The 22,723-nt window shown below is 42.8% G+C and overlaps 1 protein-coding gene, 1 long non-coding RNA gene and 1 pseudogene across 4 annotated transcripts in view; 2 read left to right on the top strand and 1 right to left on the bottom strand.

The window, feature by feature from the left end:
- Positions 1–6,393, top strand: part of LOC125561400 — a 14,124-nt gene extending 7,731 nt beyond the window's left edge. The window contains exon 2 of the long non-coding RNA XR_007307438.1: positions 5,878–6,393. This is a non-coding gene — a long non-coding RNA (uncharacterized LOC125561400). The remainder of the gene's footprint in view (positions 1–5,877) is intronic.
- On the bottom strand, positions 903–22,674 carry LOC116621091. 3 transcript variants are annotated; one of them, XM_048725769.1, is made up of 8 exons: positions 22,444–22,663; positions 20,958–21,156; positions 7,956–7,968; positions 7,763–7,790; positions 7,494–7,530; positions 6,154–6,256; positions 5,772–5,924; positions 903–2,108 (listed from the first exon to the last, which is right to left on the bottom strand). In XM_048725769.1, the coding sequence occupies exons 1-8, from the start codon at positions 22,459–22,461 to the stop codon at positions 1,862–1,864; spliced, it is 798 nt and encodes a 265-aa protein (XP_048581726.1). In that variant the 5' UTR covers positions 22,462–22,663; the 3' UTR covers positions 903–1,861. The 3 variants fall into 3 exon arrangements, with proteins under 3 accessions (XP_048581726.1, XP_048581725.1, XP_048581727.1); XM_048725768.1 differs by having other exon boundaries at positions 7,763–7,968; positions 22,444–22,661; XM_048725770.1 differs by having other exon boundaries at positions 2,029–2,275; positions 7,763–7,968; positions 22,444–22,674.
- On the top strand, positions 14,356–17,017 carry LOC116621090 (annotated as a pseudogene).
- Positions 22,675–22,723: the final 49 nt, after the last annotated feature.

Raw genomic sequence — 22,723 nt, forward strand, 5'->3', positions numbered from 1 at the left:
AGTGGAAGATGGTTAAACATCGTTCAAATTTGTGGAACATCTATGAAATTTGGTACAGTGATAGAGAATCGTGCATTGAGCAATTCTATGAACCCATCCCCCAAAAATGTTAAACCAAAACTTTACCAAATGATGGATATTTGGATGGATGTTAACATAATCAGGGGCGGCGGAAGGGGAGGGGCAGGGGGGCGCCCTCCACTTTTCTTGACTTTTCTGGATACGTGTGGACGGCTGGAAACGATTCGAATACGCTGTGTGTGGACGCAGAAATTTTCGAATCCGCAAAAAAATATTTGTATAGGAAATCATACGACTTCGAGTTCAATTTGGAATTAATTTGCACTAGTGGTTTTTTAAAAAAGTATCAAAACTGCACGAGCCCGCTGCTCTGTACGCCGGCCATTTTTCTCTCACAACTTCAAGATCTCCGCCACTTATAAACAAGCCATCTCATTGGTCAATTTTGATGGTATTGTTTTTTAACCAATCGCGTCGCTCCATTTCAAAGGAAATTTGCACTGTGTTAACTATTTCTGCACTTTTTTGCTTGTTTTTGCACTTTGTTAACTAAAAACTCTCAGCCAATCAGAATCCAGACATTTTTTCATGTGTATTATTGGAAAAAACGATTTCCGGATACGTTGGACTAGGCCTAATATGTACAAGTTTTACAAATGTGTGGTCCATTAAAATATGAACCATGGGTAACGTATAAAGGGCTAAATCACTGGTCTCTGAAGAAAGGGTGCATATACACAAGAATACTATAGCTTTCCAAACCTTGATGTGCTGTTATTTACGCTAATATCCTGATACCCAAGAATCACTGCGGGTTACGACACATGGACTTTCTGGATGAAACGTTAGTTGAAATAGGTGTATATTACTAGAAGTATGTGTACGGGCATATAGTTTATTTATTTGATAGAAGTAAAATATTAATCATATTTATTGATATTTCTGATATTTTCATTTATTTCACACTTTATACAAATTTAAGAAAAAAATTTAACTGAGCGGTTTTCTGCTATGATAATTAGTTAAAACCACGATAAAATCCATTTACACATCAACATTATAAAAACTTCTTACACACTATAGCTTGTGTTATTATAACAATGTCACAGATTTTGTTAAATGTTGTACAATATGATGATTTAACGCATAAAATAAAATTTTAATCCAAACGCTTCTTTCTATACACAATCGGGAGGGGTAGTTGAAACACTAAACACAACACCGCCAAAATTTTTGGATAGTGATGATGATGTGATCATTTGAGTAGTCAAAGAAACTTAGACAAGACCGTAAATATATTGTTGGAGTTTCGGCCGAATTAAGACATCGAAAGTATTCTTTTCCACAATATCATGCCGAAGGATATATTTATATTCTAGAATTGAAAGTTTGAAGAAAGGTGACATGATAAATAATCCAATAAAAAATACTAGATAATGCGGGACGCGAGATCTGCCAATACACTACACTACAACAAGCCTCCCCCGCAGGCGTTTCTAGGCAGGCGTCGCTATGGCCAAACATGGCAAATGATATAAGCACATAGCTAGACCAGAAACCAGCAAAACTGTTGAAACGTGTCCAAAATCCTGAGAACTCACAAGCTTTGGTTATCAGGCGAACGCGCCATTTTACGGGAACTACAACCATTAGGCGGGAAAATTTATTGCTCGATACATTGTTTTCCTAATATGGTGTTTCCGAATGTGCGTGGCCACCTCTCATCCATTCATCGGTTAGACTTTTCAATTCTCTTTTTAAAATTCTTCTAGATACTGATAACGCCTCCTAGACCTCCTGTCACATGAATGGAAGTAATGTGAAAGATTCCTCGTTTGCATTAGAACACTTCATCATCATTCTGTTCCATCAGGGGGTCCGTCTCTTTGACTTTTTCTATACCGTGTTCCCTGTAATATTCGTGTAATTGTTTGATCCATTGTGCGGGGTGGCCATTAAGGTACGTACTCTTCAGGAGCCAAGACGTTGCCTCGGTTATTTTCATTCGCGTAAGAAGTGTGACTTTGGAGGACTGGGAGCCATCGTCCTTAGGTCTTATCACAAGCCCCGATAGACGAACATTCAACCTGAGAAATGGGTAAAGGAATATTTTATCACAAGTTCCGATAGAGGAACATTCAATCTGAGAAATGGGTAAAGGAATATTTTATACAAGCCCCGATAGACGAACATTCAACCTGAGAAATGGGTAAAGGAATATTTTATCACAAGCCCCGATAGACGAACATTCAACCTGAGAAATGGGTAAAGGAATATTTCATCACAAGCCCCGATAGACGAACATTCAACCCGAGAAATGGGTAAAGGAATATTTCATCACAAGCCCCGATAGACGAACATTCAACATGAGAAATGGGTAAAGGAATATTTTAGCGATGGACGAACATTCAACATGAGAAATGGTAAAGGAATATTTTAGCGATAGACGAACATTCAATATGAGAAATGGGTAAAGGAATATTTTAGCGATAGACGAACATTCAACATGAGAAATGGTAGAGGAATATTTTAGTGATAGACGAACATTTAACATGACAAATGGGTAAGGAATATTTTAGCGATAGACGAACATTTAACATGACAAATGGGTAGGGAATATTTTAACGATAGACGAACATTCAACATGAGAAATGGGTAAAGGAATATTTTAACGATAGACGAACATTCAACATGAGAAATGGGTAAAGGAATATTTTAGCGATAGATGAACATTCAACATGAGAAATGGGTAAAGGAATATTTTAGCGATAGACGAACATTCAACATGAGAAATGGGTAAAGAAATATTTTAGCGATAGACGAACATTCAACATGAGAAATGGGTAAAGGAATATTTTAGCGATAGACGAACATTCAACATGAGAAATGGGTAAGGAATATTTTATTGATAGACGAAAATTCAACATGAGAAATGGGTAAAGGAATATTTTATCACAAGCCATACCTGCCAACACCCAGACTTAAAAAAACATTTTTTAAGGGAAGGGGAACGTGATATATTCAATCGATATAACGACTGTACAATCTCAGTTAATATCTATTTGTTAGAATATGATAAATGGAAACCCTGTGGTAAAATGGCGAAAACTTTGATCGTAATTTTGCGGTAGTCCTGCGGTCTACAAGAAACGCCTGCAAAAGGCTCATTGATTATTTAGATCGAAAAAGCTGAAAACGTCATAAACTTGGATACAAACTATAAAAATTGCAGAACTTTGTGGGTAAAAAATCTAACTTCCACTTCAAAAAAAATCGACTGATTAAAAGTTTGTTATAATCCGGGAGATTTAAGGTAAACCCGTATCTCTACTTACGAACGCTCTGGACCAATCGTGTATCTCTACTTACGCACGCTCTGGACCAATCGTATATCTCTACTTACAAACGCTCTGCACCAATCGTGTATCTCTACTTACGAACGCTCTGGACCAATCGTGTATCTCTACTTACGAACGCTCTGGACCAATCGTGTGTCTCTACTTACGACGCTCTGGATCATTATCGTGTATCTCTACTTACGAACGCTATGGATAATTATCGTGTATCTATACTTACGAACGCTCTGGACCAATCGTGTATCTCTACTTACGAACGCTCTGGACCAATCGTGTATCTCTACTTACGAAAGCTCTGGACCAATCGTGCATCTCTACTTACGAACGCTCTGGACCAATCGTGTATCTCTACTTACGAACGCTCTGGACCAATCGTGCATCTCTACTAACGAACGCTCTGAACCAATCGTGTATATCTACTTTCGAACGCTCTGGACCAATCGTGTATCTCTACTTTTAAACGCTCTGCACCAATCGTGTATCTCTACTTACGAACGCTCTGGACCAATCGTGTATCTCTACTTACGAACGCTCTGGACCAATCGTGTATCTCTACTTTCGAACGCGCTGGACCAATCGTGTATCTGTACTTACGCACGCTCTGGACCAATCGTGTATCTCTACTTACGAACGCCATGGACCAATCGTGTATCTCTACTTACGAACGCTCTGCACCAATCGTGTATCTCTACTTACGAACTCCCTGGACCAATCGTGTATCTCTACTTACGAACGCTCTGGACCAATCGTGTATCTCTACTCACGAACGCTCTGGACCAATCGTGTATCTCTACTTACGAACGCTCTGGACCAATCGTGTATCTGTACTTACGCACGCTCTGGACCAATCGTGTATCTCTACTTACGAACGCCATGGACCAATCGTATATCTCTACTTACGAACGCTCTGCACCAATCGTGTATCTCTACTTACGAACGCTCTGGACCAATCGTGTATCTCTACTTACGAACGCTCTGGACCAATCGTGCATCTCTACTAACGAACGCTCTGGACCAATCGTGTATATCTACTTTCGAACGCTCTGGACCAATCGTGTATCTCTACTTTTAAACGCTCTGGACCAATCGTGTATCTCTGCTTACGAACGCTCTGGACCAATCGTGTATCTCTACTTACGAACGCTCTAGACCAATCGTGTATCTCTACTTTTGAACGCTCTGGACCAGTCGTGTATCTCTACTTACGAACGCCCTGGACCAATCGTGTATCTCTACTTACGAACGCTCTGGACCAATCGTGTATCTCTGCTTACGAACGCTCTGGACCAATTGTGTATCTCTACTTACGCACGCTCTGGACCAATCGTGTATCTCTACTTACGCACGCTCTGCACCAATCGTGTATCTCTACTTACGAACGCTCTGGACCAATCGTGTATCTCTACTTTCGAACGCTCTGGACCAATCGTGTATCTCTACTTACGAACGCTCTGGACCAATCGTGCATCTCTACTTACGAACGCTCCGGACCAATCGTGTATCTCTACTTACGAACGCTCTGGACCAATCGTGTATCTCTACTTACGAACTCCCTGCACCAATCGTGTATCTCTACTTTCGAACGCTCTGGACCAATCGTGTATCCTTACTTAAGAAGGCTCTGGACCAATCGTGTATCTCTACTTACGAACGCTCTGGACCAATCGTGTACCTCTACTTACGAACGCTCTGGACCAATCGTGTATCTCTACTTACGAACGCTCTTGACCAATCGTGTATCTGTACTTACAAACGTTCTGGACCAATCGTGTATCTGTACTTACGAACGCTCTGGACCAATCGTGTATCTGTACTTACGAACGCTCTGGACCAATCGTGTATCTCTACTTACGAACGCTCTGGACCAATCGTGTATCTCTACTTACGAACGCTCTGGACCAATCGTGTATTTCTAATTACGAACGCTCTGGACCAATCGTGTATCTCTACTTACGAACGCTCTGGACCAATCGTGTATCTGTACTTACAAACGCTCTGGATCATTATCGTGTATCTCTACTTACGAACGCTCTGGACCAATCGTGTATCTCTACTTACGAACGCTCTGGACCAATCGTGTATCTCTACTTACGAACTCCCTGGACCAATCGTGTATCTCTACTTACGAACGCTCTGGACCAATCGTGTATCTCTACGTACGAACGCTCTGGACCAATCGTGTATCTCTACTTACGAACTCCCTGGACCAATCGTGTATCTCTACTTACGAACGCTCTGGACCAATCGTGTATCTCTACTTACGAACGCTCTGGACCAATAATTGCGCGCGGTTAACTGGTGGGCACTATATGTGTTTTCAATCTACTCCTCTCCCCCCAGTCTCTCATCTCTTGGTGAAAGGCTTTCTATCGTTCCACCCTCCCCTCCCCTCACCTCTTGAGTGTCGCTGTTGCTTCCTCTGACACACTACTATGACTGGTGCTACACCACGCGGTCACGTGACATGGCTCATCACCATGGTATCTTTTGTTCTTTGTAGAGATGACGAGATCGCACATGCGGAATAACCGAGGCATCCTCAGACAGCTGAAAAAAATTCTCCGTTAGGTTGCAAGCTAGAAAAGTACTTCCTTCATTCACTTTCTGGAGTATATTCCATATACTTAAATGCAACCCTCTTGCGTCTGTCACATACAAACATTGGCCCTTGACCACCAATCCCAATAAAAAAGTTCCCAAAAACCAACACACCTCGACAAACAACACTAGGAGGCTGGCTGTTATCGGCATACTGGTTAGTAACTTTGTGTCTCACCAGTACACTATATGCTCATCTCCCCCGTCTTCGAGAATAATAACTTTCTGGAATGTCATGTCCCACTTCTTTCGTAGTTCCAAGTTTGATATGAGTTGGATAGCTGCAGAGAAGAAAAAATCATCATGGTGAAAATATGGCGAGACGCGGATCATAAATAATTGTAAGGTATAAACACAATGACCCCTAAACCGGCCTGTACCGGCTTTGGGAAGTACCCACAACCCAAAAATTTACAAATGCAAAATAAACACAACAAGATGAAGATACTCAGGCATCAGTCTAAGGGATAAATGGTCTTGCAGATACGCATCCAACCAAGGTGTTGACATCTACTCTTAAGCCAAATAATAGCACAGGTTCTTTGACAAATCTCAAATCGAACAAGGAGAGAAAAGCAGAATCACACCTCTCAATAAAACGCACACAATACCACACAAGGGAGAGAGATCAGCAAACACAGCTCAAGACACAAATAGATACCTTTATTCTGATCCTCCAGGTACATCTCCTTGGCCTCAAAACACAATGTCCATTCCTTGAAGGATTGTACAACCACGAAAATATCTTTACGTACTGCAAAGCATTCTGGGAGATCCAGGGGAAAATTCTCGAGGGGAGGGCTAGTCAACACTCCTCTCCCCAAAGTCAGATGGTTTTTTATAAGTCTTTTCCCCCCGAAGCCAAACAAATCAATTCCAGGTCATACAGACCCAGAATAGCAGTGTAAACAATTTTGCAATCAATTTGGTTTCAGAAAAGACAGCATTTAGGAGAGCTGTGGTGATTCATTAGAAAATTATTTTCTCATCCAGGCAAAGCCAAACAAGAAAAAATAAACATGAATCCACCTTTGCTTGCAAATATCCATAAGCAAAGCACTCAATTATGCCCCAAAAGACTTCATGATGTCCTGAGACACTCTCCTAATATGCTCATAGCTGTATTTTTGATGAAAAATACAAGCAACCATCAACTTGTGCTGGCTTCAGCACAACGACTAGGGATTAAAAGTGGGGACCGCAAAGCACTGCTGGAAAGCTTGGATACCGCTGACTAGGTGCAGCTGTGTTTGACTTTGACGGGCTGTATAAAACTCAGAATAGGGGGGAGGTATCTGTTTTCAGTCTGTTTTTTGTAAATTCAGCTCAAAAAAAGCCAGGAGTCAATGGGTTAAGGACTTAGATTGGTGTTGTAACATTCCTTAGATTTGCACAGCTAGTCTTTGGTGGTTCTCTCTGACCTGAAGATGTCACAATCTGACATGCTAGTGGTATGAGCATGCTTAACTAAACAGGTGCTGGTTTATGTATACGAATTTAATATTAGTTAACGCTTACCGTCGTCAAAAGGAATGCCTTCAAGGTCAAATGTAGTCTGTGGATAACAAAAATACAGCAGCATAAACATCTTTGTTACCACACACCTTGTCTTTTAACTACACAGCAGTGTTTAAATCGCAGAGATATTAAATCTCCGGCGTCAACCATTGCTTTCCGCCTAGCAATGGCGGATTCACGGGAAGCACATGTTTGGGGGTGGGGGTGGGTATGGTGCCACTCCCCCTTTGAGAAATCCTGACCCCCCCCCCCTGTATTTTTATACGTACCTTGGTGAGAGGGGTTGTTTCCATTTTCTTTGGATCCCGTCGCCATGTCCTGATTCCTTGTGAAGCTTTGATCGATTTCCATTCATCTGCCGATGTATCTTCCCTCTCCTGATGTAGCAAGTGCTCGAAGTCCTCGTCGTCTATAACAATATTCGAGGTAGCGCTCGCGATTCGTGACTTGTGGCGATGTGTTGCATCAAACGCGGCTACAAAAAACAAGATGTGACGAGAGTTAGAGTTTTTTTATTCTCATTTTATCGCTCTTTAATCATCCCTTTTTTGCCCATTAGTATCACAGTATCAGAAAAAAGTCACCATTTACTAATATTATCTCATTACCACCTTCACAATCTCTTATCAATAATATAGCTACTATGATACATAGGCTGTATTACCATCATCACCGCTATCCACCATTTACACTATTTTTTGTCATAATCTCCACCACTACCAACACCAACACCAACACCCAACGCCATCACCAACACCACCGACATCACTACCATAATCACCACCACAAACCCACCATCACCACCACACCGCTACACCTAGCGGCACCACCATCACCACACGAACCACCCCCATCACCCCCATCACCATCACACAAACCACCACCATAACAAATCAACTATCATGACCACACAAACCATCATCATAACAAACCAACTATCATGACCACACAAACCATCACCACCACCACCCAGCGCTATCATCTCCATCGATACCACTACAATCATCACCACTACCGCTACTACCATCACTAACATCACCATCACCAACATCACCAACACCAACATCACCATCACCATCTCCACCAACATCACCATCACCGCCACCATCTCCACCAACATCACCATCACCGCCACCAACATCACCATCACCATCACACAAACCACCACCATAACAAATCAACTATCATGACCACACAAACCATCATCATAACAAACCAACTATCATGACCACACAAACCATCACCACCACCACTCAGCGCTATCATCTCCATCGATACCACTACAATCATCACCACTACCGCTACTACCATCACCAACATCACCGCCACCAACATCACCAACACCAACATCACCATCACCATCTCCACCAACATCACCATCACCGCCACCAACATCACCATCACAATCACCATCTCCACCAACATCACCATCACAATCACCTTCTCCACCAACATCACCATCACCGCCACCAACATCATCATCACTATTGCAGGACTGTATTCTTGTTCTGTTTGTGCGTTTACTGTTATTTTTCTCTATTGTCAATTAACTATCCGTGTTTACATGTTATAAATTTTAGCGAGTCCTTGGCCTAGGCATGTTGGTTTTACCTATTGTTATATTTTAGCGAGTTTATGTAAATTGTTCATGTAACTTTGTAGTTTGTCAAAATCTAGTCAGTTTTTAGTTGTATGCTGCCCCGCCAGCATTAGTTTTCGCTCTATTGTCGAAATGTCACCGTTAAGGTAAAGTAATTTGTTATTAACCTATTTCCTTTTTTCCCTATTTCAGTGTAGAGTAATATATGTCTGTATTTTGTTTCAGTACCGTATTAAGGGAAATTATATTTACGCGTAACTTGCGGTACATAGTACTTAACGACAAGGAGAGATGCTGGCGTGTTGAGATGTCTAGGTCAAACGTCCAAGAGTTGAGAGGATCGATGACGGCCTATAAAGGGCACATCACTAGAAGTATCAATCAAGTTGACCAGTTGTTAACACAGAATGGTTCCCCGACATCGGAGGTTCTTCGGCAAAAGTCTCGACTAGAGAAGCTATGCGATTGTTATAAAGGAAAATGTCTAGAATTCTATCAGGTCACCGTGGGATATGCGGATCGTGGTCAAGTAGCAGGAGAATTTAACCAAGTGATGGAGAAAGTGAAGGAATTGGATACAAGATATGGTCAATGGTTATTAACAGCACGGCCAACCCAAGTAACACAGGCGGATCAAAGGCTAGAAGGGTCCCCGAGTCATCACGCAGTACCAGCAGATACCGAAGAAATGTCCGGGATACTACAGGATACTCAAACTCCACTTCATACACAACAACAGAGGTCGGAATTTACCCGGTCTTCAAGGTCCAGTTATAAGAATGCCTTAGCCCAGATGGAGTTAAAGAAGGTTAAAGCAGAACAGAAAATAAAGAGATGGAGCTCGCCCTAGAGGAGGATCTTTCGCGCCTTAAAACAAGACAGAAACGGCTTGATATGCAGAGGAACGTCATCCAGGCTGAGTTAAAGGCGGGAGAAGCAGAAATGGAAGCCCTGCTGTCACAAGGTTCAGGAAGATCAATCCCAGGTATTGGAAGGCAAACCTCAACGGAAACGGTAAGAACGTATCTGTTTTCTACTAGATCGTACCAGACGACAAGTGTAGATCAATCTGTTGAAGGGAAATTCGACAATGAGCGCATGCATGTTTATCGCACCAGGAACATTCCGACGCACTAAAGCAATTAGCAGAAGGGATTAAAAGACTTGATATGCCTAAGAGGGAATTTGTTTATTTCAATGGGAATCCCTTGGATTATCCTAGGTTTATCAAGAATTTTGAAGTTAATGTTAAGGCTATGTCATCGGACAATAACACTAAACTATCTTATCTCATTCAATACTGTACTGGGAACGCGAGGGAGGCTATTCAGAATTGTGTTATCCTGCCAGAGTCTTAAGGTTGTTCTGCGGCACGATACATCCTGGAAAGAAATTTCGGTCAGAGGCACGAGGTCGTGCGTGCTTTCATAAACAAAGTTGTGAAAAGTCCCCAGATGAAAGTTTCTGAGACGGATAAGCTTTTGCAATTAGCTCGTGATATGAAGAATTGTGAGATAAGTTCAAGAGAAATGCACTATGAGGCGGATATCAACAGCATGGACACGTTAACGAAAATCGTCAAACGTTTACCGGTGCATATGCAAGGGAAATGGGCTGATGAGTCAGGAAAGCTATTACAGCTCAAGCTGGAACCTATTTTTTCGGATTTGACCAACTTCGTTGAAAAGAAAGCAAGAGTTGCCAACACAGAGTTCGGTCGGCTAGGCGGTGCGAAGCCGGACGATAAGGAGTTGTTGAAGCCTGTCGCCAAGTATGCACACACTCCGGCGGTAAGGTCCTCGTTTTTTGCGACTGGAGGCAACGGTATACCAAATGACGACGGCTCCAAGCTACAGGAGGTCAGAACGAAAGTCAATCATTGTACATTTTGTAACGGTACACATGAGTTGGTCAAGTGCTTTAAGTTTAGAGATAAGTCCTTTCCTGAGAGGAAAGCGTTTGCAAGATCTAATAAACTCTGCGACAATTGCTTATTACCGAATCATATTTCTAGGCGCTGTAAAACCTACAAAGCTTGTTTGGTCAGCGGCTGCTCAGAGAAACACCATTCGCTCCTTCACCCACCTCCTGGTCAGGCATCGCAGTTACCGCTTCAAGAACAGTCTTCCGGTTCCCGAGCTGAAGAAGCGTCACCCCCCCCCCCCCCCTGCACTGGTCGCCACAGGACCATCGGCGTCTTCCCGTCTTCCTAATGCATCAGGACACCACGTCAGCGATGATAGTTCGCATCCTTCATACAAGACAAGAGCTGGTCTCAGGATTGTTTCAGTGATAGTCTCTGGCAAAGGTGGAAGACTGGAGGATGAGGAAGATACCACACTGGATAGCTATCCTCAGAGATTCTTTCAGCATGTCCAAGGTCAATGTGCTTCTCCACAGTCTTGCTATATTTCTGATGGAGGACAGGATTTCTCTCCAGGCGATGTTTCAAGTAGGATAATCTCTTCTCTGCGACGACACGGTTGTCCGGAAGACATGGCGGTTGATACTTCCAGGAAAGGGAAAGCTGGTAGTGACCATCCACTAAACACGCTGAGGACTCCATGATGGCTAAAGCGCGCTTGTCTTCAACCGAAATACTTTCTCCAGACGACGGGGATTCAGCAAAATCGGCGTCATACATCCTTCTGATCTGGTGAGTCAGCGTCTCGGCTTCACAGGCAAAGATGGAATCTTCTTCATCATTATTATTTTGACCAAGTGGTCCTACAACTGTCCATCCAAGACAGTGGTGTCCAAGGAGTGACTACTTCAAACAAGTTCCCGAACGAATTCTTCAGCCATTTCTCATCATGGTACAGCCTAAAGTAAGCAGTCGCCTGGCTTCTCCGATTCAAAGATTATCTTTTTTATCTAGCTGGGAAAAGATCTCACGAGGATGTCAGCACCACCCAGCTCACCGTCTCTGAGATCAGAAATGCAGAGTGCGTTGTCCTCAAGTCTGTACAAGCCAAGCACTTCTCGAGGGAGTTAGAAGCTCTAGCAAAAGTAGCCAGCTCCTCATTGCAATGCACCCGGAAGCAGCTGAACAGCGCACAGTGTGTAAGTCCATTACGGAAACTGCAACCATTCGTCGCCGACGGCATCATTCACGTGAGAGGACGCCTAGAGCGATCAGCTGAGTTGTCATACCGAGCCAAGCATCCAGTCATACTTCCTGCGAATGACCATTACAGATCTCATCATTCGACATTACCACCTACCACCAACTAGGGCTCTAATCAGGTCCTAGCCACAGTAAGACAGAAGTACTGGATAGTGAAGGGTACAGCTGCTGTGAAGAAGGTACTTGGAACATGTATCAAGTGCAAGAGATGGAATGCCAGGCCTGGTGATCAGATAATGGCTCCTCTCCCGTTAGCACGTGTGACACCATCTACTTGCCCCTTCTCCTCAGTTGGAATCGACTACTCCGGTCCGATACAAGTTAAAGTCAAGAGAAGTCTAGTGAAGCGCTATGGTTGTATATTCACTTGTCTCGCTATGCGCGCCGTGCACATAGAAGTTTCCTATGATCTGTCGACGGATTCATTTCTGCAGTCATTCTCGAGGTTTGTGAGTCGCAGAGGACCTCCAGTTCAAGTATACAGCGACAACGGTACCAACTTCAAGGGCGCCGAGCTGTAAGTAAAGAATGCTCTCAAATTGAGGATTCGGATTGAAGACAACATGCGCAAGCTTGAAGTAGAGTGGCACTTCAACCCCCCTAAGGCGAGTCACAACGGAGGTGTCTAGGAACGCATGATTCGTTCCATTCGAAGGATTCTGCGCGTTCTTCTGGGTAATCAAGTGGTGGATGACGAGACGCTGTTGACTGTGATGACAGAGGTTGAAAAGATCTTGAATGATAGACCGCTAACTCGTGTTAGTGATGACCCTAAAGATCTGGAGCCCCTGACGCCCAACAAGTTGCTTCTAGTCTACCGGAACGCCTGTAATGCACCTGTTGATCCCTCATTTGACAAGTTCACGCGACGCTGGAGACAAGCTCAGTACCACCTGTGCAACATCTTCTGCGAGTATCTGCCTGCATTGCAAAAGCGCCAGAAGTGGCTTCACCCACGCCGCAATCTTGTTGCTAGAGATCTCGTTCTTCTTGCTGACGAGTCTTGCCCCCGTGGGCAGTGGCCTCGTGGTTTAGTCCAAGAGACCTTCGCCAACGCATTCGGACACGTCCGACAATCGACTGTGAAGACAAGTACCGCAGTGTATAGACGAGATGTTAGGAAATTGTGTCTCCTAGAAAGAGCCTGAACACTCTACGAACCCTTCGAATTCAAGACGATATTGAAGAACATTGTTTCCTCGATTGGTTAGTTTAGATGCAAAGACTCTCATAGATGTAGAGAGCCTTTCGGGGCCGAAAGAAAACAATGACTGTATTCTTGTTCTGTTTGTGCGTTTACTGTTATTTTTTTTCTATTGTCGATTAATTATCCGTGTTTACATGTTATAAATTTTAGCGAGTCCTTGGCCTAGGCATGTTGGTTTTACCTATTGTTATATTTTAGCGAGTTTATGTAAATTGTTCATGTAACTTTGTAGTTTGTCAAAATCTAGTCAGTTTTTAGTTGTATGCTGCCCCGCCAGCATTAGTTTTCGCTCTATTGTCGAAATGTCACCGTTAAGGTAAAGTAATTTGTTATTAACCTATTTCCTTTTTTCCCTATTTCAGTGTAGAGTAATATATGTCTGTATTTTGTTTCAGTACCGTATTAAGGGAAATTATGTTTACGCGTAATTTGCGGTACAACTATCACCGTAATCATCATCACCACTCCACTACTACCATCATATACGTTTCCCTAATTTGATTATTCTGCATTTAATTTCGGTATGCGCAACGATAGAACGCCAAAGTTACCGTGATACTGCTTGAGGTAGTTTATGAGGGCTTGCTCTATTCGCGTTTGAGGTTTATTTTGATTGAGCTACACACGTTTTAAAATTCGAAAACAGTTCCGCGTGTTTTTTGTTGTGTTCCTATATCCGCGAAAGGAACTGAATAAATTATCACCTCACGGAACGGTTGTTCCGTTTAGAGGTGAAGAATCGGAACGCTAATGGAACGCTCCGGAACAAAAGAACTTGTTTGTACAATGAAGAACAAAATGTTCCCTTTTCGAAGTCCACAAAGGAACTGTTGGTCCTAATTGATGCAATTAGGAACAACAGTTCCATTTTTACGCGTTCCCAATTGAGGACCACCACTCAAAAAGAACAAAAGTTCCTGTTTGCTACGGTTAATAAACTTAAAAGGGAACGCCTGTTCCTAAGTGGTTAAAAGTATAGGAACAGTGGGACCGATTTGGCCTAAATGGTGCCGTTTCTTGGCGAAAAGGAACAACAAAAGGGCCACAATGAACCGAAGTGGGGTGTTCCCTTTTTCGAAAACATGAACAAAAGTTCCGCATCTATGGTTTTGTTTCTCAATCTCAAAAGATATTATCTTTTAAAGCGATGCCTAGAATCGCACAAGCTGTGCGGGCTGGCTTGCTTGTGCATGCCATTTAGGTTTATTGTGCCCACAACCAATAGACTGCTGCCACTATTTCGAGACTGTCGCGTGGCAGTGTTTGATTGGCTCTTTTCACGTATTTGATAGCATTAAACATGCGGTACGCCGCATACGTTTCTCATTCTCGCATTAACCGTTGCTGACAAGAGATGGTAAAGCAGGGTAATGTGATAAACTGGTCGCTTCTTCCAAATGCTGCAAAGAAACCAAAAAGAATGCACTTAGAAGAAGACGAAAATGACGGGCTGTTTCACTGCCCTGTACCAGACTGCCATAACGATGGGTTTGGAACTCAAAGAGGGTGTAGAAAACACGTCAAGAAAAAGCACCCATGGTTTTATTACTTTGATGAGAAACCAAGCGACTCAGACATCGGAGCTTCTCGAAGCCAAATGGAAAAGGAGAAGAGGCAACGACGTTCAAGTAATGGCGTCCCATCGTTTGACAGGTCTTGCACGTTTGCTGAACAATTCACCTCGTGGCTCAAGGGCAGTGGTGGGGGCTGCAAAAATGATCGACAAGCGCAGCAACTGGTTAGCAAATGCTTGAGGTTTCTGAAGTTTTGCAGCAAGGACGAAGATCATCTCACATTAGATATTGTGGACTTTTGCTTGTGTTCGCCTAATCTACTTTTCAAATTTGCCGATTCAATGCAGAGCGAGTGGCAGTTGGGTCATGCCGGTCGAATCGGATACCTGGACGCCATTGCAGAACTAGTGACCTACAGGAAAGTAAACGGAGCATCGGAAGCGGTGCTTAGAGGGCTGTCTACGACGGACACATACTTGAAAAAGGTGCGTAAGACCGTCTCAAAAATGATGCGACTAGAGTGGACTAGCGATTTAGACATCGATGTGCTAGAGGCCAAAGGGCACTGGGCAACCATAAACGAGCTCCTTGGTGTGGTGTCTCGCTACTTGCCCCGCTACGAAGCCGTGCTGAGAACGTGCAAGGACACGCCCGACAGGGCGTCTCCGTTTGATCTGTCGTTTGCCACTAAATTTCTCGCCGTTTATCTGTTTATCCAAGTCAAGGGCTCGCGGCCAATGACGTATCAGTATCTGACTGTGGACATGGCGCGCACTGCCAAGACTAACGGAGGTTTTGTCGACCAGAAAATGTTCAAAACAGCGGCCAAGTACTGCTTCGACTCGCTCCTTCTGACCGACACAAACATGAGTGTGCTCGAGGGATACACAACTTACATTCGCCCGCTACTCAAACCCAAGTGTGAGTACGTCCTAGTTACGAGAAACGGGGGTCAGCACAACAAGGTCGGTGAGCTGATGAGCAATTTTGTGTTTGAAGCGACTGGCAAGTATGTTCACCCCACACGATACCGACAAATCGTCGAGACGTCTAGCTGCAAAGTGCCGATCAAAGCGCCATCTCTGAAGATCAGAAGCACAGCTCGAACGTCGCCAAAGTGCACTATCGCAAGCAGCGTTCACGCGAAGTCGCCACAAAGGCGCCCGAATGCCTCGAAAAACTACATGGCGACAGTGGCACCAAGCTGGACAAAGGGGTTCTAACGAGACTCTCCGACCTTTCAAACTCTTCAGAGGATCGAGACGACTGCACGAAGTCGTGCTCTTCAACGAACGAAGTTCAAGAAATCTCCATACCGCCAGCAGCGAGAATGAAGCCTTTAGCCCGCAAACTACCGGCAAACCAGAAGCGCGAAGACGCTTTTTTGATGACAGAGCTATGCCCTGCTCGCAGAAAATCGCTCTTATTTACGCCCGAAGAGGACAAGTATCTTAAAGTTGGTCTCAAAAGATACGGGTTCGGGCAGTGGACTTCGATCTTAAGAGACCCCGCCTTCCATTTCAAAAAAGGGAGAAGCCCCAACTCGTTGCTCAATCGAGCAAACAGAAAATACGGCACCATGGATAGCTCGAATGCCGCTCTTGCCATGACTTGCCTTTTCTCAGCCTCAGACTTCTGGTTATCCTCTCTAATCCGGCCTAGTTCCACGATTATTTCCTCGGGCATTGCATCTTCGGGGTCTTCCGGTAATAATTCCATCAAGTTGTGTGGGACTCCCAGATCCACCAGTCTTTTACTTCGGCTTTTCAGCATTTTAGATTTACGGGCCTTGTTTAGTTGCTGGCGCAAACTCCTCTCTCCTTTCATCTTCTCTAGTAAAATGTTGAGCTGTCGCTTTCGCATGCTGAAAGGCTGGCAGTTGCGATACTCAGCTTCCATTTTGTTGAACGTCTCTGCGTCACTACCAGAATAGTTATCCTCGTCTCCATATAAAAAGGCAATCTGGCATGCAACCCAGTAGGAAATCGCAGGATATATTTGCTTCCCCGGCGTAGAAACATGAGATGCAACGACCGTCTCCTCGTCATCTCGTCCTGACTCTTCGTTTGCTGCCTGCAAAAAAAAAAACCAAAAGTATATTTAAAGAAAGTAAATTGCGAAAAAAATATCTTTATATAGTTTTCACAATCTTACCTCTTCAGACATTTTAGCTTGCTTCAGCTTAGACTTGCTTATGGCAGAGAAGAAAAATAAGACAGCGCTGTATCGCAATCTTCTCTTTTTGAACAAATTCACGACCACGCGGTTTCTATTTCATCTACCCTCCAGATGCATTTAAATGATTTGACAGAACAGAGGTTCTGTATTGGTCCGACGAGGTGGCATTCGGCCGCATCTCTTATGAGCTTGCTGTTGAGCTGAGAGCACGGCTTACTCATAGTGAATGAACTGATTCTTGCCTTTTTCTGTCTCTTTATATAGAGTAGCCACACTGCGTTATCATTGGGTAGTTTCAGTAATGCCATTGTAAGACGGTTGTTTGTTCATTTTCAGTAGGGAACACAAAGATGATTACGTAACACAGTAGAAATAAAACAAAAGTATGCATTTCTCACAACAACATGCGTGAAACAACACCCGCTATGATTCTACATACAAACTAACACAAGAGTAATAAATTCGATCAGTTCCCGCTATACCCGTCAAACCCGGAATACCCGGTGTATTCAGAACAAAGTTGAACGATTTCTAAATCGTAAGAAACTTACAGTTACTGCTAATGTCATAGTATTGTTGAATGGAATAGATTAAGCATGAGGTCGAATTCATTATCAAAGAACGTTTGAAAGAAAGTTTGTTTAGAATACACCGGATACTCCGGGTATGGCGGGTATAGCGGTTATGCCATGAATTCATCAACTAAACACATCAATTTAGCTTAGAATACACCGTGTACTCCGGGAATCGCGGGTATGGCCATATAATAATAATAGTAATAATATTAACAGTAGCAGTAGTAGTAAGAGTAGAAGTACCCGCCATTCCCGGAGTACACGGTGTATTCCCAGTCAAATTCAACGTACTTTAGAAATGCATTCATGCAATACCCGCTATATCCGCCTTATTCGGAGTACACGGTGTATTATAAGCAGAGTTGATGTGTTTTGTTGATGAATTCATGCAATAACCGCTATACCCGCCATACCCGGAGTATCCTGTGTATTCTAAACAAACTTGAACGTTGATTATTAATTCAGTCTCGACCTCATGCTAAATCTATTCCATTCAACAATTCTATGACATTGTTAGTAACTGTAAGTTCCTTACGATTTAAAAATCGTTCAATTTTGTTTTGAATTCACCGTGTACTCCGGGAATGGCGGGTATAGCGGGTATTGCAGGAATTCATTATCTCATTGATTGTTTGTTCCATTGATTGATTGATTGATTGATTGTTGATTGATTGATTGATTGATTGATTGATTGATTGATTGATTGATTGATTGATTGATTGATTGATTGATTGATTGATTGATTGATTGATTGATTGATTGATTGATTGAGTCGCAACCACATTCGTAATGTATTCCCTTCAATATTGATCCCAGTTGTACTGTAAGTTTCTTACGATTTTAAAATCGTTGAACTTTGTTCTGACTACACCGTGTACTCCGGGTTTGGCGGGGACAGCGGGTATTGATGGGATTTATCTCTCTGACTTGTTGTTTTTGTTGTTAGTTGATTATTTACTTTTAATTTAATAGGAATTTTCAGCCTTGGAACGGGTGTTCCTGTTCATATTTGGCAATAGTTCAGCCTTTTGCTGTTGACACAGGTCTTCGGTTGATGCTTGTCATTCGTTACTATTTGTTTACCACTGCCATACTGTACTGCATTCATTTAAATTGGTTTGATTTCTGACAAGGAAAAGTGTTTTTCTCCTATTCGAATAAATAGGCGGTGTTCCGATAAGTACAGTTCCTCATTTTTTGAGACGCGCGTTCACAATTATCGGTTCATTTAAATGAAAATATCCTTTTGAGTTTAGTTTTTGGATGCAAATCGAAAGAGCAATGCCTCACGAACATTTAGAGTGCTAAAATTCCCAAGTGCGACTGACCGTTAAAATCTGCCAGCGAGACGAAAGGCAGAGGAACAAAAATTTGGGAAACGATCATAACCATAACCATCAATCATCATAATCATTGTCACCATCACTATAAGAGTTATCATAATCACCACTACCATCACCATCACAACAATCATCACCAGAAAATCACTACCATCACTATCATTGTCATGATCATCACCAACACCACCATTACTACCATCATCATCACCACCACCACCACCATTACTACCATCATCATCACCACCACCACCATTACTACCATCATCATCATCACCATTACCACAAGCAGCACCATCACCATCACCGCCACCAACACCATCACAACTATCATCATCACCACCACCACCATTACTACCATCATCATCACCGCCACGACCATTACTACCATCATCATCACCACCACCACCATTACTACCATCATCATCACCACCATTACCACAAGCAGAACCATCACCGCCACCAACACCATCACAACCATCACCGCCACCAACACCATCACCACCATCGCCATCACCGCCACCATCACCGCCACCACAATCACCATCACCATCACCGCCACCAACATCACCATCGACATCACCATCATCATCACCATCACCGCCACCATCACTACCATCATAACCATCACCATCACTACCATCATAACCATCACCACCACCACCACCATAACCGCCACCAACAACACCATCACCGCCACCGACGTCATCATCACTATCACCGTAATCATCATCACCATCATCGCCATCAACATCATCATCACTATCACCGCCACCATCACCGCCACCAACATCACCACCACTACCATCATAACCATCACCATCACCGCCACCAGCATCACCATCACCATCACCGCCACCAACATCACCATCATCGCCACCAACATCATTATCACTATCAACGTAATCATCATCACCACTACCACTACTACCATCATAACCATCACCATAAATCATCATAATCATTATCACCATCACCACCATCACTATCAGAGTTATCATAATCCCCGCTACCATGACCATCACAACAATCATCACCAGAACATAACTGCCATCACTATCACCGTCATGATCATCACCAGCACAACCATCGCCACCATCATCATCACCACCATTACCATTACTACCATCATCATCACCACCATCGCCATTACTACCATCATTCATCACCACCACCACCATTACTACCATCATCATCACCACCACCACCATTACTACCATCATCATCACCACCACCACCATTACTACCATCATTCATCACCACCACCACCATTACTACCATCATTCATCACCACCACCATTACTACCATCACCATCACCACCACCACCATTACTACCATCATTCATCACCACCACCACCATTACTACCATCATCATCACCACCACCACCATTACTACCATCATCATCACCACCACCACCATTACTACCATCATCATCACCACCACCACCATTACTACCATCATCATCACCACCACCACCATTACTACCATCATTCATCACCACCACCACCACCATTACTACCATCATCATCACCACCATTACCACAAGCAGCACCAACACCACTACCATCATCATCACAACCGACGCTACCATCATCTTCCTCGATTAACAAAAACAATCAAATAACCATCACGCCTGTTATACTGCTTACAGGCGTTTACCCGGTGTTACTTTTTTTTCGTTATGCGCCGAGGTGTTTCCGCCATCTTGTCTTGGTTATTGCCGTGCGCGAGATGAAGAGAAGAGCGGTAGCGCAGCCAGAAAAAAACACGACTCAGTACATAGCGAAAAAAAAATGCTGTGTAAACGCCTTTAAGAAGGCTACATCAACACCAATAAGTCGACATCACCAGCAACGTCAACATTATCACAACAATAGCATTACCATCGTCCAACACCGTCCCAACCATCATTGTTGCTACTTACTATTCCGTTGCACCAGCCACTGCTGGCCAGATTCGCCAATATCCACATCCAACTGGTCTACAAAAAACCCAGACTCCTGCTGGATGAGCGAGCTGGAGTCCCCGGATGACGAGATGCGACGGATTCTTTGGATAAGCGAGGGCCGGTCATCCGTACTGACGTCATTGCCATTCTCATACGTCATTCTTATGTCTTTCACCTGAAAAAGTGGATTATTGTGTTTATTAAGCGTAGAAATAGAAAAATCATACAGCATCTAACAGTTTCCAATGGCGGATTCAAATCCAGAACTGGATTATTAGGAAAACATCATGCAAGTAGATGCCTTTGTTAAGATGCATCAAAGCGTTAATTCGAACATGTCATTCTCTAACAGATAAAATTACTAAAAATTCGAATTATTTGTTGATACAAGTGAATACTGAATAAAAAAAGTCGCATTTCAATAAAGCGAGTAATAGTGCCGCACAGAACAGTACCGTATTCTCCCTTGAGAATCTTACATGGGTTCCCGCACGTATCGCCCCTGCCCCTTGGCAACTAGCATTGGCCGTGGAGCAAAACGGACAACAAAACTTCCACAAGGACTTAAATGAACTTCTCGGAACAATGGAAATTTATGCCAGTCATTATGATGGTGAAGTATTGATCTTATTGACAAATACAATAACGACTTCCTTATAGCGATTTTGAACCCAATGCGAACTTTATCTGTTGTACCTACCGTATATAACTAATTAAAAGTTATTTTGAAAATCATGAGCGTTTTTAGAAGCGATATGTTCATATAAACGATCAGAAACCCGTTTTCACAGAATCGAAGAGTGCCGTTCTAGCGAAATAGAAACTCTATAACAAACAATAACACACTTGAAACATACCTTCTCTACTTAATGATCTTCTCGGAACATGGAAAATTTATGCCAGTCCGATGGTGAACTATTGATCTTATTGACAAATAAAATAACTACTTCCTTATAGCGATTTTGAACCCAATGCGAACTTTATCTGTTGTACCTACCGTATATAACAAATTATAAGTCATTTTGAAAATCATGAGCGTTTTTAGAAGCGATATGTTCATATAAACGATCAGAAACCCGTTTTCACAGAATCGAAGAGTGCCGTTATAATCCTAGCGAAATAGAAACTCTATAACAACAATAACACACTTGAAACATACCTTCTCTACTTAATGATCTTCTCGGAACATGGAAAATTTATGCCAGTCCTTATGATGGTGAAGTATTGATCTTATTGACAAATAAAATAACGACTTCCTTATAGCGATTTTGAACCCAATGCGAACTTTATCTGTTGTACCTACCTTATATAACGGAATATAAGTTCTTTTGAAAATCATGAGCGTTTTTAGAAGCGATATTTTCATATAAACGATCAGAAACCCGTTTTCACAGAATCGAAGATTGCCGTTATAATCCTAATATAGAAACTCTATGACAACAATAACACACTTGAAACATACCTTCTCTCCTTCGGCCATGATAGAACAGCACAAAGCAGATAATAACTTAGGGCAAAGTAAGCTATTTACCGATCATTGATATTCGAGTGATAGTGGTTAGAATCCTTGTTGAATATCAGGTTGTCAAAATCTCGATTTGCATATGACACAGCAACGGAGGAACCAAAGAGACCGGGCTAAATATTCGCTATTCATCTATTAAACAATAAATTGCACCTGCTAATACAAATGCTAATTCGTTTTTGTTTCAGCACTAAACCGAGATAAAAACAAAAAGTTT

Source organism: Nematostella vectensis, chromosome 3 (genome assembly GCF_932526225.1).
Source record: "Nematostella vectensis chromosome 3, jaNemVect1.1, whole genome shotgun sequence".
Classification (NCBI taxonomy): Eukaryota; Metazoa; Cnidaria; class Anthozoa; order Actiniaria; family Edwardsiidae; genus Nematostella; species Nematostella vectensis.